The sequence below is a fragment of the Ptychodera flava genome, chromosome 11 (genome assembly GCF_041260155.1).
Source record: "Ptychodera flava strain L36383 chromosome 11, AS_Pfla_20210202, whole genome shotgun sequence".
NCBI classification, from domain to species: Eukaryota; Metazoa; Hemichordata; class Enteropneusta; family Ptychoderidae; genus Ptychodera; species Ptychodera flava.
Window position 1 is genome coordinate 1,044,241 of NC_091938.1, and position 19,313 is coordinate 1,063,553.

Here is a 19,313-nt window from a genome sequence, read left to right on the forward strand (position 1 = left end):
CGGCGATTTTAGCGTCAACAAAACTTTACTAGTTTCCAAATGTGCTGAAACGGACACTTTGGCAAGCACTTTCATGAGTGCCCATGTTGCATTAATTTTACACTCCAAATACTTTGATTTGCAGCACGGCAGGATAAATACTGTCATATCAAATATGTCGGTGAGGTAAACGCCCTCTACCCTAACGATTACAATTTGTTATATCCGTTCGCAAGATTCCTTGCGATCAGTCGATGTTTAATGGCAATAATGTTTCCACAATCGAAATAAAAGTCTTCTGCACAAAGACAAAAACATTCAGAAATGTCTCAAGCTATTTCTTCCACTTGCCTGGTCATGCAAACTAGTAGTAAACTGAATATCATGAAGACCAGGGACAGAACGCAACATATCATCAATACAGAATCTGCCGCTGTTTGAAGAAAAGGCTGTGAAAAAACATACACGCAAAATTATGTGTTTAGATTTCTTCAGTTCGACTTTACGATGACGATTTCTCTTACATTGCTAATTCCAACAGGTTGCTTTTGACTTGAACTTTACATACTTTATTTCATAACACAAATGATTTTGGGATCACCATGTCAGACCTGGAAGATACATTGCGGTTTGTTCTGTGTATCTTTACCGTTTAAACAAGGATTGTTTAAACTCATATAAGGTTGTCAACTCATATAAATGAGAGTCCCCAGCTCTAAATTATTTGAAATATCTGTAAGCTATACAAACTATTGGTTCTTTCCCCATAGTCATGATCACAGCAAAGTTTCCCAGGTGGTTACAGGTGCATTCTACGAAGTCCCACATCACGTGTGTTCCGCGATGCTTCAAGCTACAGCCTTTGGTACTCCAGATTCTGACAAAAGAAGCAAACAGACCTCGGTGCCATGGACATACAATGTCGTGGTGTTATTAAAATATTTATATGAAAGACAAAGCTGTGAATTGAAGATCCTGAGAATTAACAATAGAGGCAAAGTCTGTTCAATGGAGCTCGTAAACGTCATATAAAATCATTAATATTAGAATTAACTCGTCGAGAGATACATGAAGACATCTCTTTAATAATTAATGTCTTGTATACATTCAATACCTTGGGACTTTCAACTCACAAGTCATTTCGTATACCATTGTCTGACGCCGTTAATGCGAATTAATTGAATTGTTTGTGCTGTACACAACTAGGAGTGCCCATGGAAAGACAGAAAACCTTGTCCTTAATTGGTTTATTATCTTTCAAAGACTGCTATCCTTTACTAGACAGCCGCTAAAATGAAGTGCTGACAATATTGACGCCACAAGTGAATGTTGTTGATTTTTGATAAACGTTAGACAAAACTGGATGCGTTAAAACGCGTGGAACTGAGAAAAACGAAAAAGGAAAGCGATTTGTATCCATAATCGTTTTGGAAAAACTCTGATGATGATTGAGGTTGCTTGTTAAATAGTTTCATCGTCCACCGGTGCAGAATAACATGGTTACAAGAGTACAGAGAGACAATACCCGTGGGTAGCGCCATCTTCGATAAACGAACATTTTGGAGAGTATCCTTCCTAAAGATGGAGAGAAAATAAAATTTGTTACCGTAATGATGCTCCCATTTGGAAAACAGATGAAAAGGAACAATATAAGCAGTGCATCTGGAAAACAGATGAAAAGGAACAATATAAGCAGTCTTCATCTAGGACGACTGGGGCCCAATGTAAACAGTTTAAAACATTTTCATAGCATTTAACGGTGAGAACTGATGGGTATGCAACAATAGGTTTATGCACAAAAACCTTGTCAGGTATATTGGCTCGAACTCAATGCAAGGCGCAATGAACCAGAGCAAATGCTCGTGAAACACGCTGCTCAATGGAATAGCCCTATAGGATGGAATTCCTCGCCCTTTTGTGTATGCGTATTGTACAAAATTTATCTTATGCGTTGTAGTTGTACTATTCGAAGTCCATCGGTCACCGGAAGTGATGGATAGCAATGCGGCAATGAAGCAAAGACTGCGATCACGGTGGATAACAATATCGAAATGAAGCATAGACTGTGATTACGGTGTATAACAATATCGAAATGAAGCATAGACATCACGGTGGATAACAATATCGAAATGAAGCATAGACTGCGATCACGGTGGGTAACAATATCGAAATGAAGCATAGACCGCCCTAACCTCCTTTTGGTAAAGCCTCATCACTACGTCTAATTCCAATTCTTTATAAATGCGTGGATGAACACTAGCAGAAAGCACAGGCGTGTTAACTTTCTTAATTCTTCTAGTGGCCGTTACTGTTGTTACCCATTGACGTGCTTTATTCCTGCAGTTTAGATAAAACAAACAACAGAGTGCATAACTCCTTACTATACGCCATGGAAGTGCAGTAGAAGAAATCAAACATTCCATTCATCTTTGTAGAACGTTACACTAATGCCTTTCAATGAATATAGATACGAAGCGATTCCAATAGCAATGTCACCGTTGTGTGCTTGTACACTGTCGACAGTCCCTTGTGCCTTTTTCTATCAAATAGTGATGTAATCTCTCGCACATACGTGGGATTCGCAACCGCAGACGGCGCGAGTGGAATACTGGCTGTAATGCCTGGGGCATTCTCCCAGCTCGCGTCTTGGGCGCTACGCTTGCAAATGCCCCTGTACATCAATAATAGACACAAAAGTCACGAGGGCCTGTCGACAGTCTCTGTGCTGGTTAACGTTGTCCACAGTATATCCCCTATCTCCCGTTTATGAACTCTGTGAAGTGTTCATATGTTTATTTTACATGTTTATATCTCACCTTGACACTTCATTCGTCGGTAAGATGTTTCCTGGATTTCTATAGACGTAGGAGATTAATGCAAGCGGCTCACCTAAAAATTGACACAGAATAACATTTGAATACACTAATCATTAATTGAAAAAATTCAATTGGCAACCAATGAAAGTGTTTCATTATTTCCCATTAAACAAAATATCTTCATGCATTATACTTCTGAAAATAAAGTAAGAGCGAATGCTGTAATTGACAAAGTATTTATCAAAAATGTGATCAACAAAGTTGGCATTTTGAGACACGCAAGATGATTAGAAGTGGTTCTTTGTAATTCCAACAAGATGAAATTGTTCAAAACAAGTTCTAATGAAGTATTTGCGCCTCAAAGTTGAAAGAATGAAACTCGTGTTCGTACTCGCCGTAATGGAACTTTAAGCCACTTCCTTTGGAATTCAGGAATAAAAACAGGATCGCCTCGCAAAAAATACCCAATTATCACCAAGAATGGAAATTCAAAACGGACCCCAACATCTATTGGGAAAAGCGTACTTTTCGTTTTTCACAAACAAAAAATGGACTTGTCAACATGAGCTTGAAAATGAGCCCAAATCTTAAAAGTATGTCTGCTGTATCACATTATAACCAGCCTACCTCTTGTCCTTGAAGCATTGAGCTTTTCCATCGTTTTTGGTGTTAGTTGTAAGTAACTATCTGGGATTTCTGAGATGTTCCATTGCAATAATTGTCTCTGTTTTTGTGTAATTCCGGAAGGATTGATGATATATTCGTCGTTTGATTCGATAAAGATTCCGATTAAATCTGTAACAAACGAAGATGGAAGATAAACGTATAACCTGCAAATTATGTGTGATGATGTCTCCGACAATGATCCAACCACTGACGGACTGTGATTCACACACGTTATTCAGGACTGGCAATAGAAATTCTAGACCCCACGCCGTCTACAGACAGTTAAAGAAGAAGCATGTAGGCCTAATACAAAAATGACTGATTTCGATCCACTGGAAATTTTATTGAGCTCATTGGCTTTGGTTTCATAATTTCTTAATTTATTTATCTTAATCTTACCGATGGCACTACTCGACAAAACCACGTCTTGTCCATATTGATGCATGAAGTCATAGACTGTATCACCGAACATATCGAGGGCGGAGAATAAGTCGACAACTCCCTTGTTTGGCCCGCGTTCCTGAGAGAGAGAGAGAGAGAGAGAGAGAGAGAGAGAGAGAGAGAGAGAGAGAGAGAGAGAGAGAGAGAGAGAGAGAGAGATCTCAAAATTTATATCCATGCATCAGGATTAAGCGTTTTAGTGCAACATCCTTTTTATGCTTTACTTATGTTTATGCCATTGATGTTTTTCAGTGTGGTGTAGTGCTTTGCGAAATCTGTATCTCCTGTGTGAGATGTTATCTTAATAGAACTAAAGTCCGAGAAAAATGTATATATGCATATAGTTGTGGCCTTTGTAAAGTAAGGACGGCTCCAGTACTTCGTCCGTGCAAACGATTACCTGGAAAATCTGTTTCCATAATTTTTCCAGATCCTGTGCCAGAAATCTGTTAATTTGATCCATGAACATCTGAAATGTGGACAAGTGAAAAACAGATTACTTGTTCAGTTGTAAACAAATACGACAGACATTCCATCCCAAACCTTTTTTGTATTTGCATCGATTATTTGAGTGCTATTATGTTGTTAATGTATGCAAATTAGAAAAAAATATCGGTCCTTCTCTCTACGGACGTACAATTTAATAAATAGATGTTCTTACTATGGTGAGATTCATGACATTGTATTCAATATCAAGAAGACCATCTAAATGTGAGTCACATCTATTTATTCTAAAATTAATTGCATTCATCCAGTATATCTACATGGGTTGAGATTAGTTTACGTTGCCAGGGAAAAGACATTCGGGATTTGTGTAAACCTAACACTTTCGAGACAATTACGTCATTAATAAGTTTTCTTTTGTATCAGCTAATATAAATATGCTGATTAACTAATAAAAGTTCTCTAAGTGTACCATTCGTTTGAAAGCTTTTTGCTATCAGGGGACAGCTGAAGGTTAATTATTTTGTAAGTGTTATGAGAAAATTTAAAGGGAAACCGTCGTCGGAACTGCGCCTGAGCGAGTTTCTTGTTTATAAACAATGTATTTCGTGCACGATATCTAGATGCACCTAGCTGCACCTAGCTATCATCATAGCTGAAACATTCAAATTATACGACGTAGATTATGACAGACATGTTTTAACTTTTCATCAGTCACCATCGTACCTTGGATACAGTGTTTACATTGGTCGTATGGGTCTCGTACGACCTTTGAGAGCGGTTCCTACGACTGTATCCCTTTAAGGTCGCCCATATCTATAATGTAGAGTGTGAACAATCCGGTAGTGCAAGCTGTATATGTTTGTAACTGACAGAATTAGTAAAGATGCCCCTTGAAGTAGGTAAACTAGTATGAGTATATAGCAATACAATCGTACGATGGGCACATGTGACTTAATGTAGTGGCAGGCTTCAGATGTTACAGCTATTAAACCAACTTCCTCTTGTCAAGTACCTGGTATTCTAATCTTTAATAACATTTACAACAGTGTGCTCACACTTTATACATGTGAGAAGTTGATATCCGAAAAGCAGTCTGAATATTAAAGATTCTTTGTTTCGATTTATTTACAAATTTTGTTTTCTCCGGGATCCCACTTATCATAATATCAACGAGGAAAGCAAAGTTGTTATTTCAGCCGACACCGAACGCAATGGGTTTACATTTTTATTTTTACAGTGCTCGATAAAAAAAAAACAACTGTTTGATGAGACCAAATATTATTCATACCTCTATAACTTTAAAATGGTACGATTGATTCACAGTATTTACTTGTTGCCTACTTTGCAAAAAAATTGTAGAGTGAAGCTGCAAGCTTAAAGAGGCACTCCCATTTGGTAACATTTTTAAAACACATTTTTTTAATGCCAACGGTCTATATTTGACGTGGCAACTGCTCGCGGATCGCGAGATATCGATAAAAACATGTCATTTCCCGAGCGTATTTTTCACATCCCGAAGTTTTACGATCGTTTATGATTATGACGCGAAATCCACCGAAGGTTTGTTGTTGTGCTGATTGACGATCTTCTAGGGAGTCCATAATAAGTTCGAACGACGCAATTTTACCTCCCACTGCGAAGACTTTATATACAGCATTATGCCTTTACCACAGGTCAGTTTTTGGAAACTTCTTCTTAGCTTTGTCGTTGTCATTATTCTAAATCAGTTAGTGTTATATTTTTAAGCAATACCATATAAACGTAAGTTTTAACGTGTTAAATATTAGCCGCCTCCGATGACTACATTTTGTCGTCTGCCACACAGTACGTGTGGTTCGCCGCGCCCATGGTATGCGTCTATGCATACCACGCGGTGGCCGCTAATTATCAACCGCATGTAACTGGGCTAGTCACCTATGCGAATTCTAGTGGAATCAGCAAATATTGTTTTTCGTTTTATCACCAAGTCAGTAAGACTCAGCTTTCTCCCACGGGGCATGACCGATCACCGAGGCAAGTGGTACTGTGGCATACAGCAGCGTAAGCGTAGACTCGTACTCCATAGCTTAGTTGACAATGGCCCCAGTGCCGAACGTTCGATGTTCGGAAGCTGAATTTAGGTGGGCCACCGGAATTCAAACTTTTACTTTTTTGAAGACATGTTTTTATCGATATCTCGCGATCCGCGCGCAGTCGCCACGTCAAATATCGACCGTTGGCACTAAAAAAATGTGTTTTAAAAATGTTACAAAATGGGAGTGCCACTTTAACACTGATGATTTCCTTCGACATAACTGACATGCGTACTTCTATGCTATCTTAGCATTAATTTTCATACTGAACATTGCTCTTCTAATATTATTCCGGGCATATATTGAGATGTTTGATAGACTTCCTGCGAAGAGAATACTGTTAGCAAAGATCTGATTGGCAAAAAATTACCTGAAGTACAATAACCAACACTGAAAATATTTAGGTATTTAAGCTTAATACATCAGGTGTAAATGTGAAATTGTTATCATATTCTGATTAGTGGAATAGTATTTAGTTCGCCTCTGTACGACACACAGCAAAAGTGCGCTCTTTTCACCTTAAATATAAGTAAAATTTGATCTTGGAATATTTACCTGGATATATATCTCGGTCTCGTTCAAGGTTACACCTGCTGACATTGGTCTTAGACGAGCCAAATTTGGTAAGATCTCACTGGCAAGTAGTAAATCTCCAGCAGAGACTGTACTCTGCGATTCGAAGAAGTCAGCAACGCTTTTCAAAAGTGTGACGGCTTCGTCTTCACGTTGAAGGTTGGTGATCTGAACATTTAAAAATCGTAAAATGTGAAAAGAAGTTGCATATTCTGTCAACGCTATTTGTTCATGCTTCATATTGCGACACATTTCCAACAGCCCACTCAAGACGTACTTTTCACGGTATCTGTGTGTTGTAATAAAACTACGTGCTCAATTATTAGCCCCATGTTGTTCTACCCTGCTTTGGTTGGAACACGCACATGAGGATAATCCGCCTAAACTTACACGAATTGCGATCTCAAGAAAAGTGTCTACCACTGACATTGACACTGACACTTAGCTTGAATCTGCAAAGAAGTGGCAGCGTTCAATTACAGGCTGTAGTACCTGGAATTTGTTTTTCCCTATACACATTCATCTTGCCTGCGCGCACCGGTGTGTAATTGCAACGGATAATTTCTACACCTGTAATAGAAATCCTTCTTCAACGATTCCCGGGAAACTTCTACTGTATAGATGCCTGAGTGGTAGTATACAAACTGCCGGTTCTGTATAGATGCCTGAAAAATGCCTGAAATCATGAATCATACAATACAACGGAGCACTGCTCAGTTTCCATCTGCAATGCTGCCCGTTGAAAACTCAGTGTCTGTGTTTGTCAAAGTTTAGTGGCCATACCTGCGTTGATACTTCGAGGAGCTCCTTCGTCTTACAGTCTGTTGAGTCAATTCTGCTCCATTGACCGCTATCACTACAGAATCTTCTCATTACTCCTGGAATGCATACACCATCATTGCGACAAGATGTTCTCGATGGAGTCATCGGAATATTGTCAATAACTTACATACCATTTCGTTATGAACCTGATCATGTTGTTCGATTATCTGGCAGCTACACTGAACTTGATACTCACCCAAATTTAGGTATACATTGGGAGAATGACATAAAACAATTGACCAATATTTTCGGAGTGAGTTCCAAAGCTTGATCGCTTTTATCATTTAAATCTCATTTTCAGGTTACTTAATGTTTATAACAGCAATTGACATATTTCATGAAAGAGTAAATTACATCACAGTATCTTTCTGATTTGACGACAGCTAACGATACGGTGAATTAATTATAGTACAACAGTGTTAAATCCGCCACCCCCACCCAGCAGCATAGGAGCTCGATGTCGGAAGAAACTGGCATAAAAATGTGCTAAATTAGATTTTAAAAAAGTACATAATCCAATTAAATATTTCAATCGTTTTAAAAAGTTTTGATTTGCGTTTGTGAATTGACCATCTGCAGGAACATTTGATAATTCGTTACACCAGAAGTGGACGTCTGCTTGCTATAATTGTCAGTCTGTTTTCTCTTTTCGATACTTCAAGAATGTTCTGAGAAAACTACTTTACATGGACAGAAACGCATATGTTGATATAATGGTATGGCAACAACCGCCTCTAAGATGGTTGTTCTCTCGCTGGGCGGCTTGTCCTACATGCCGAGATGTGTATCCGAATCTCTTGTACAACCGCCTATACGTGTATAACTTATGACGAAATGGTCAGGACAAAAGTTCTTCAAGGTCCGTTCCTATGTGTGTCCCATATTTGTTGTGTGTGAGAGTTATGAAGTACATGTTATATTACTGTTGAATGGAGGAATGTGTAGTTGTGCTGCGTAGATTGACGTGCTGCAGGTGGCTTACCGATTGTACTAAGGTATAGCTACTTCAGGAGACTTACCGATTGTACCAAGTGGACACAGAATCCAAGGAGAGTAGTAATTTGATCTTGTTGTTTCCCAGTTTTCTGTTGCTAGACAGTATTTAACATTATCATCTGCAGACAGTAAAATAAAAATATAAAACAATGTCCCTATCCACAGTTTTAAGCTATGCAGTTGTTATGGATGATATCATGCCAAATCTTTCGTCATACAAAAGACTCTGTCGTATTTTTTCCCTATCCTACTCGACTGGAGTTTCCGAATACTGTTTGTTTTCTGCTAACAGACTATAATTTTAAGTATATTGAATACAACTTACCTTCAGCAACTATGCTATTTAATGGATATTCAATACAACTTGTCTGTTGCTACTGTACTATTCAATCTATTGTCTTCTGTTAACAGACTAGTTAATCTATAATAAATACCACTTGCCTTCAGCAAGTATGCTATTCAGCCTATATTTCAACTTTGCTACTAAAGCCATCGTCCGATAATTTAATTTGCTCATAGACCATATATTCTACTTATCAATATTAACAGAAAGGTGTCGAACAAAGAAACGGTCAGTTCACCTCTCTCGTCATCTTCTAGAGAAATACTGCCTGTCGGCACACAAAGATCGCCTTGTTCTTCATATCCATCTAGGCAGAGGCATCGATAACTACCAAGAGTATTGTGGCATTTTCTGCTCAATCCACAAGTGTTTCGACCAATTCTGCATTCATCTATATCTGACATATGCATGGAAGTGAATGAAAAGACGTTACTGATTAGACGAAATGTATATTTAATTAAATATAGCGTAAATGGAAGAGACGATAAAGGCTTTCTGTTTTGACACAGTGAAACACTAAAATTTGGTGACCAATTCGCAATCTAGTCTTTCTTACCTTGGCACCCGTCATCATAGACATCGAAATTCCCATTCAAACAAGTCCTGGTTGCGCGTGTTGAAGATGTCTCGGCAAATTCCATACCAGGTTGACACTTTAGCTCCACACTCAAACGATGTGGTATAGTGAATGTTATCTTTTGCTTTGACTGTTTTACTGTAAATGTACACATCTCGCCCGACTCGGACACATTTGAGGAACACGTACTACCTCCTATGTGTGTTATTGTCGGCGATGTGTTGACTCTTTGACTTGCCTCAGTCAGGAGATCTGTTGAATCTGTCTTTGAAAAGTTGGGATTTTCACTTTTTGTACTTATAAGACTTATTATTTCTGTCCGTGATGCATCAGGATTGTCAACTGCTACAGTTGTGAGACTGATTGGATTTGTTATCGACGAGTGTAGATTTTCAGTTGCGGTAATTACAGGATCCACTTTTGGTGATGAGTCGGAATCTTTGTTGACGTCACTTGCTAGAACAGTTGTATATTTCGTTTGGGAGTTTGGATCACCTCTTACTGTTGTTAAGCGATCAACTGTTATTTCTTGCAATGATGTTAAAATACTTTCATCTGCTTCAGTCTCGAGAAGGGTTTCATCTGTCGTTTTAAAATTGGGATTCTCTCCAGCGGTAGTTATACGACCTGTTGTGTTTATCCAGAACAAGCTGGTGGCCTCATTTCCAGCGGTCACAGGATCCACGATAGATGATGTTTTAGAATTTGAACCAGGCTCACTTATGGAACCGTCTGAATTTGCTGTCGACGGGATGGGATGTAATATTAATATAAATGATTAACAGGTTGAGCGAAACTTATTTTCAAAGTATGAATTGAAAATATATAATAAACGTTGAAAAGAGTAATGTGAAGAAAAGTTACTTTAGGCTTTAGAGCACCTTCTTCGTTTATTTAATTACAGATGGTTCATTAACTAGTGAATTTTCAATTAGAGGAACTTTAGTACACACCGATATTATCAGGGACCAATTAATATAAAATAGTTTGCTCTTGAGGTACAGTCTTACGGATACATAGTGTAATTTTGTGTACAAGTACTTTATACTTTATTGTCACAACACTTGTCACACCTATTGTAGGGTGGGTAATGGTTGTGACATGATAAAAAGTGATCAAAATGGGACAAAACTGATAACAAAACAAAAACAGAACCATACATTACCGTATCAAGCAACAATCCCCCCAAATGTAGGTAGGTAGGTATATGTAGGTAGGTGGGCAGGTAGGTAGGTAGGTAGGTAGGCAGGTAGGTAGGAAGTACACTAAACTGTTTCACACATGCCATGGTTTGCTGTTTTGGTCTCGACTAATTGGAAAAATGTTGCTCGATTGTTCAAAGTTTAAGGTCCAAGACATGTTATGATGGACTGATTGAGAAGCATAAAGCTAGGTTACTGTGAACTGGTTTAAACTACGAAACTTCTTGTAAAGTCAGTCTTTAACCATGCTGACCTGCTAATGATTGATCAATGGGACAGGGATAGGGTGAAAGTTGAAAATGGATGATTTGAATAAAGCAAGTTTGTAGATATTACAGTTATCATAGCTAACTCACAGGTCATTTGGACTTCCTACGATATCCTCAGATACACTAATTTACTTTTTCTCTTCTGCCTGATTTAAGGTAGTATGAACCTCGAAAGTGAAAGACTTAAACTTTTGCTCTAACTTTCCTCAAGGGATCTTTCAATTATTCTCTTTCAAAATCAAGAATAAAAATAGGGGGTCACCATGCAAATTTTAGTACTAGAGAAACAAATTACCCAAGATTTACCGATATTAGAAATTCAGAATGGCCGCCATCCCTGTGTTAACTCTATGGAGAAAAATAAACCTTTTCGAATTTCGAAAAACTTTCCGGTGAAAACTTTTCTTTCACCAAGAGCTTTAAAATGAACCCCCACATGTGGTATATCAGAAGAGAATTGTAAAAGTTTGAGAGTCCGAATGTCTGTCCCTGAGGTGCGTTCTACCTTAAATGATCGGGAATTATAATTTCACCATGGTCTTATAGTTGGTGTTAAATTTCGATAAATGATATTTGTTTTGGTAGCAACATTTTAAGACCAAGTCAAGCGTTTGTTCAACAGCGTAAATATATCAGCATTGATTATGTGCAGCTTCCGCTGCTAGGCAAAGATTGAATCTTTTGCTTATGTTAGAGGAACTCAATGTTCTGGTTATAACCGACGATGGCAGAATTAACGCCTGCTCCGCTTCGCTAATCCACAGTCCCTCCAAAAAAGCTAATCACATGCAATCTTTCTGTAACAAGACGTATGAAAATAACACTGAATTATCAAAGTTCATTTGGACTCCTAAGAACAAGAGCTGAAAATTTGTTGTGTGATGGTCCACCCACATTCATGGACACGTACCAACAATGCATACACATAGCAACTCAATGAATAAAAATAATGTATTATCCATCACCCCATCCATCCATCCATCCATCCATCCATCCATCCATCCATCCATCCATCCATCCACCCAGCCAGCCAGCCAGCCAGCCAGCCAGCCAGCCATCCATCCATCTATCCATCCATCAATCCATCCATCCATTTATCCATTCATCCGGACATACAGACAGACATGCAAACAGAGAGACAGACAGATCAACAAACAGGTAGAACTTTTTCATCTTCCAGACTTAGGTTTTGTTGGCAATGCGTGCAAAATTGAAGAACTTCATTGAACACTCGCCTTTTGTATTGCCGGTGATTACTTGGATTTCACAGAGTTTTATAATGCGTGTTGCATTTTCTGTTGTTTGTTTTATCAGTTGTACATACTGTCCAAGCACAGGTGCCCCTTGACATTGGATGGTGAGGGTATTGTTTACAAAGGCAGGAGCAGTTGTGTACGAAAAACACTCTGATATTCCTCCATTTGTTCCCATCAATCCAACGTAAATAACAGAGCTTGACATATCACCTGTCAATATGCACCATTAATAGAAAAAATGGATTTCATTACAAGTGATGAAATTGTTTGTGACAAATCTGTATTTTGGCTGAGAAAATGATAGATACAGTCTGTGTACAAGTCATACTACTGGCGATACAAATGTTACGGTCTCCCAGGAATGTTCCAGAGACTTCTGATTTTTTATGGCATGGGTTGCCAAAATTGAAAATTCATCGTTACCATAGTGTTCTGCTACAGACAAAATGGTAGCTGCAATGTGTACGTATACTGTCCTTGCTACCCACAGTGTGATAGCAAAAGAAAAATTCAAGCAGCTTTTGTTTTTCCCCTGGCTACTCAGCCTCGCTAGTAACTTGCTAACCACAATCAAAGTCATTGCAGTATAAAATATCCGCAACTTTTCCCCAACAAAGCCTACAACACTTTCGTCAGCTTTAGTATAAAATGAAAAACAATTGTGATAAGTCCTGGAACAGCTGCTGCTGTTGATTTGGCAACCAGTACCTTTGGAGATTGTCAAATAACAATAAAACGGAGATCTGTCGTATGCGAAAATGCTTGCAGCTCATCACATATCTGGTTATCTGGGAGAAACGTTTTAGTCCATCTGTCAAGATAAGATACTCACATCCGGCTGTACATCCTTGTTCGATAACAACTATCACCCGATCTATGTAGTAGTTTTCAGCAAGATTAATGCGAAAATAAGGATTTTCAGTCTTAGTAGATTTCACACAAGTTGTCAAATTTCCATCGACTATGTGAGAATGCAATCCATTTTGTCTCAGAGAAGTGCCTGCCACGGTCTTGTTAATAGCGACGTTGACTGAAAATTAAAAAATGAAAGCACGGTGATATTTACTGATAGGTCATTTTCATTACGAAATTCAGCTATATAAGTCGAGAGTCGGAGATGCGTGGTAAGTGATAGAGTTGTAGGGAATTATTAGATACCCGGAAGTGGTAGGAAGCTTGGAATAAAATGAATCTAGCCATCGAACTATATTTCAACATAACTTCACACATGTGAAACTTTTGGAAAACGTGTGTCACAAGTGAAACGAGTCTGCCCCATTTCTACAAAAATAACGGATGAATTTTGTACAAGCGTGAAGTGCTAAAACGATACTTTTGGGCTGTGGACCATATTTGGACCCTATGTCCAACCACAGGAATCATTATGTGGTTTATGCGCAAATTGAGTTTACTTTCTGCTCCGAAAACTATGCTCGGCAAACAAAATCACAAGAGTCGGGCTAATGTGAAGCGTATCGATAGCTTTTGTCCGACCGATTGGATGAAAATCATTGTTCTTACTAAATCATTTCCAAAGCTCCAATCAAATAGAGAGTACCCTTAGTTTCGGACCCATTAAGTTGCTGTAAATAATATCAATCTACTATAACCTTCATAGCCGTGGTACATTGCCTACAAGATTTCGTTCCTCTGGGTATATTTCAGCCGAAACTTTTCTATCAATGTCGGTGCCAAGCAATAGTCTTTCTTCTTCAAACACCTCACCACATTATTGTTTTTGTATTGTTCAAGTCATTTGTTCATTGCTTTTATTCCCTCATTTCGATCAAGGCAATTGTTCCTAGTGCATTTTGAACCGTGAACTTTTCATGTGTTTTCGCTATACTCCAAATATCAATTGGAACACTTTCGTTCGATTTCTGCACCTCGTGAAAATTGCCTTCGGTGAGCATGACATAATGTAGTGCCCACAGGATGCTATTGTAACTACTCACGATATTTTTTACTGGGCATTGTTTCCCTACATATATTATCATTCCTGTAATTTAAGGTTGAAGATCGTAATATATATCTTTTTGATGTTGCTGTGTCACCAGCATGTTTTTGAAACCCAACCTTTCCTTAAAGGGCCAGTAATGCTAACTTTTGATAATTTTTTCACCATTTTTTTTCAATGTCAACCATAATTCCTTGTTCCACACCCCAAGGCATGTTGACATACACAGTGTTCAGCTTGTCAACTGAGCACGTACGTGTGTAAACTGTATTGTTATTGTCGAAAGTGACTTCTGGTCCGGACTAGAATTAAAATGTAAACAATAACAGTGCATTTTACACATGTCGATGCTAAGTTTATAAGCTAAATAGCGGGTGTTTCAACATTCTTTGGGGAAAAGAAAAAGAAGTTGCAATTCATGTACAAAGTAAACATGATGAAATAAATCGTCAAAAGTTAGCATTGCTGGCCTTTTAATAATGTTATACGAATTACTGATATTTTTTTGAAATCCTTGTTCGGGTGGGACTGTGCTGAAATGCTGTAAATCCAGATTGACTGCTAATCCATTAAGAATAATTGTAGCCTGGCTTGTATCATTTGAATGAAGAAGCACGTTACATTTGTACAATGTTACTCTCCAATATGGCTGAACTTTAATTAGTCTAACATTTAAGTTGTTTCTCTTTTTATTCCAAGGCAACTCTTTTCACTGCCGTATCAATTTCATTTTTTTTATATTTTGCCTTTCTTTTCTTCTACTCGAAGTAACAGTTAAGTCTGAATCATGATTCCATACAGAAAAGGGCGCATGTTGTTCAATTTAAGTACAATGACGAATGTGCATTGGCATTCTGCTGTCCAAGCAAGAGATCTCATCTTAAAACAATAAGAGAGTGTTCAGTCACTGTAGCCGAGGTTGGTCCGACAAATTCTTCTTGCATCACCGTCAAAATAATAAGACCCCAAAACCACTCGAAACACGTTTATTGCCCCCATTGAAGATGATATAAAATGTATGACGGCACTCCCCGCATGCCATTGCTAGAGAAAATGTTAGTATTCATAACTTTTGTTCGTTGCGTAAAAGCTATCTGCATAGTAAATCAACCTTTTGATATTTTCCGGTATTTTTGTTCCGTGTATCAACTTGGTCTACTTCCTATAGCATTTGAAATACTCAGTATTTTGTTCATCAATGCAACTTGTCAGTGTGTCATGTGCATTGTTATCGTTGAAAACCAAATTCATGTCTGTACCTTAATTTAATTATCGACACTAAGATTAAAGGACACAGATATTTCGACATGCTGTGAGAAGTGTACCTAGAAGCTATGACTGACACATGCAACAAAATCCTGAAAACAACGTTCATAAATTACAGTTACTAGGCCTTTGACGACATGTATGTTGCAATGAACATTATTTGGCTATGTTCTGTTGTACGCGTTAAATTTTGCTTTCTAAATTGAGCGGAACGTTGTTGTGAATATTACAAGTCTTTTTAGAAAATGCCTAAATCGCAGAACATATATGAAGAGTACGTTTTAGCTAAATTCGCACACCTCAAAAACATGCACTTTTTTGCATGACTAAAACAAGCAATTATATTACCATGCCCTGCCTGTCGCATTTTGATTGGTCGAGCTGAACCACGTGACTGACCACAAATACACAGTAATAGTCTGTTTATATGCCCGTGAATATGAATAATAAGATTAACAACTCAAAGTATCGTAACTTTACGGCTCAAACGTAAATCATAATCAATCTCAAAATAAAATGGATCACTTGTAGGTCAAGTTGAGATACTTTTTTCTGAAAACATCTCCGGATTTGCAATTTTTTTTACAGCGCGCGTGACAGTGCGTCGCGTATTGCTCAGTTTCTGGGGCCCAGTTGTCGTTCGCTCCTGAAATTTTCGGAAATTTGACGGTTTCTTGGGTTCGCCGATAATGTAATGGAAATAACAGACTCCGCTCTGACCATTAACGTTTATTTGTGGGCGCGGGCTCGAGGAAAGCCAAATTAACGGGCTCGGCAAGCCTCGCCCGTTAATTTTTGGCTTTCCTCTCGCCCTTGCCCACAAATAAACGTTAGTGGTCAGCGCGTCGCCCGTTATTTCTGTAATAAACGGTTTTACAATCAACGGAACTAAGTTATATTGGAAAGTTCAATCCGACTCAACATTACTGTTTAACTGACATTGTATAGGCTTAGTAAGTTTTGCCTTAACTTGAATGATGTAGCCGATCTGCTTTAGCAATATAGATGGTTACCATGACCGTGGTTGAATTTCAACATAATCATTGATTCAGCACCATCTTAGTCGCTAAGTTTATACAAGTTTTAAACTTGAGATGAGGCAGTTTTTATTTATTTCATGGCAGGCTACAAGGCCCTACATAGTCACCAAATTTCAGGATTCTGTACAGAGTGACTGAGAAATAGAGATTTAACATCAAAATATCGCCTTCTGGGCAAATAATATTGGCACCTAATTCCAACTGCTAAGATGAAATGACATAACTGTTGTAATTGCTGTTCACAGAAAAGGCTTTTTGATGCAGATTAAGAATAAACCATGCAAAAATCATGTGTTTCTTTCTCTACGTCCCAATAGAACTGCATGATACTAAAAGGCTGTAAATAACTTCAGAGTAAAGTGAATATGACCATTCTTCAGCTGATCCTATACGCACTTTAACTTGCCAAATTCTGATCCAATTTCGGGAAACTTATTTCACTTACCTCCTACCTGCTCGGCTTGTACCCCTTGGAGAGTAAGTAACCACACGATGTGTACTGTGTACCACATTATTGAGCTCCGATGAGCAGCCATCACTCAGTGCGACAGTCTTTTCATTTTTCACACTCACCAGAGAGCATTCAGTCCACTGCCTCGGGATTTAGATTAAACTAATTACGAACAGCAAATGGGAACTGTCTCAAAAGCCTAGCTTACAAACTCTGGTATTAAAGGGACCCAAAGGGACTAATTACAAGAGATATTAATATCGTTCTATGTTAGAGTACACAATTGAAACGTGACTTCTATACATTGCCAACATGAAAATTGCCAGGATTAACTTCTTCATCATTTAATTAATCTCATACAGTTCGAACTGCCACATATATACAAATATACTGGGAATTTCAGCACTTCATATATGTGGCGATTGTGCGCCTTCACAACACCTCATGAAACCACTTCTCGCATGAAGTGTGAATAAATGACGCAGAATATACGGCACTCCATGTACTTAAAATGGGCGGTGAAGATTTAAGAGATACTGTATGCGGTGTATATAAAGCTCACCCGAATTGTGAAGTTTATTGTCGTTAAAGGGAGGCGGTCGTACGTCGGAACTGCACGTGTGCGACTTTCTTGTTTACAAGCTATGTATTTCTTTCATGATATCTAGGTGCATCACATCAACAAAGCTGCAACATTTAAATTTTACGACATTCTCTAAATTTCGCACACTGCTCGACACGCGAAACTGACGATCATTTGTAATTTTAATTTCGCCGACTTTCTTCGATGAGTGCCAAATAAGGGTGAGTGCCGGGGGCACGTACATCAGGTATTCCATCAGCACCAGACACGATCGTCCCACGAGAAATCGGAATCAATGTTACCTGATAGAAAATGTTTTAAGCCAATTCAGATAAGCGATGTTACTTCTACGACTCTCCAGAGAAAGCATGTAAAGTTCTGTCTCAGATAATATCATTTTGTTGGATATTTTGTCTCGTCGATAGAATTTGGCTGGGGCACAGGCAATTAAAAGCACTGCGTGAAATTGCGAGATCTCGCGAGAGTACGGAAGAAATCGCATTTTTTCGTGAAAAATATAAAGTTTTAGCATCTGATTTGTGCACCAACGTGTTCTTGACCGTACAGAGAAAGCGGGAGCAAAACACCGCATCCCTCTGCGATCTGGAATTCGAGAACGGCGAGCAGAAAAATCTAGGGCGACAGTGTGCAACCCGCGAACTTTTTACTAGATAGTAGTAATTGATAACATTTCCTCAGTCGAGGCCACTTATGGAAGACTGCTAGAAAAGTACAGATACAGAATTAAAATCGAGAGACGAGACATGAACATTTTAACAAATGCATGTACTGAGAAGACAGAGTAAACAGAGTTTTGAAATATTTTCAAATCGTCTAGAGTAACAGAATAACTATGTCATTGTAGTTTACCAGAGAATTAGACTGCCTCGGAGTCCTATAAAAAGAGCCATGAACACGATTGACTCGACCGAATGGCACATGAAACCTTGTAAAAACACCAAAATAAAGACATTGAAACATTATGATTAAACTTCGCATTTATGCATTCGTATAACAATATTAGCAAAAAGAAAACAAAATGTTCATCGGAATTGCCGCTTCTACCTCGCCAGATTTGGAAATTTCTTTTCGATTTCGGCGAATTCATTCTTCTGTATTGCAAATACTTTAGTACTGCCGCTGGCGGCGCCCTACACTTCGTCGGGTTTTCGTGGGCACTATGGCCGTCTGGTTCGACACACTGCAACATAATTGAAGTACATTGCTGTGCATATCTTGAACCCTCATAAAGAACACTGTCTTTGTTAAAACCAACAAAATGTGCATTGTCACAGTGGAGCAACCGCTTTCAATGGCACTGTCATTGCAACTTGAGACTAAAGACATGATGTGTCACCAGATGCGTGTCCTTACTAAACCATGCTTATTATTAAGGTATTCTAACCAACTCTAGTCTGAGGGCACTCTGCGGAATGCTGGCTCCTTGTGAAATTTGGCACCCGCCTTTAACGAAGTCGAGAAGCATGCTATACATCACTGGACTTCTTTTGCTGTGCCTCTAAGCTAAAGCATTCGAATTGCTATGACAACAGTAGA

General features: G+C 38.5%; 1 protein-coding gene and 1 long non-coding RNA gene across 2 annotated transcripts; both read right to left on the reverse strand.

Annotated features, from left to right (window-relative positions):
* Positions 1–155: 155 nt before the first annotated feature.
* LOC139143218 (adhesion G protein-coupled receptor L3-like) lies at positions 156–10,492 on the reverse strand. The gene is made up of 13 exons (XM_070713370.1): positions 9,712–10,492; positions 9,394–9,552; positions 8,836–8,931; positions 7,778–7,872; positions 6,977–7,162; positions 4,303–4,371; positions 3,861–3,981; positions 3,423–3,590; positions 2,796–2,868; positions 2,172–2,316; positions 1,505–1,554; positions 730–856; positions 156–428 (listed from the first exon to the last, which is right to left on the reverse strand). The coding sequence occupies exons 1-13, from the start codon at positions 9,884–9,886 to the stop codon at positions 309–311; spliced, it is 1,584 nt and encodes a 527-aa protein (XP_070569471.1). The 5' UTR covers positions 9,887–10,492; the 3' UTR covers positions 156–308.
* A 1,952-nt stretch (positions 10,493–12,444) lies between these two features.
* On the reverse strand, positions 12,445–17,309 carry LOC139143220 (uncharacterized). The gene is made up of 3 exons (XR_011554557.1): positions 17,168–17,309; positions 13,292–13,489; positions 12,445–12,669 (listed from the first exon to the last, which is right to left on the reverse strand). It is a non-coding gene; the product is annotated as an uncharacterized lncRNA (long non-coding RNA).
* Positions 17,310–19,313: the final 2,004 nt, after the last annotated feature.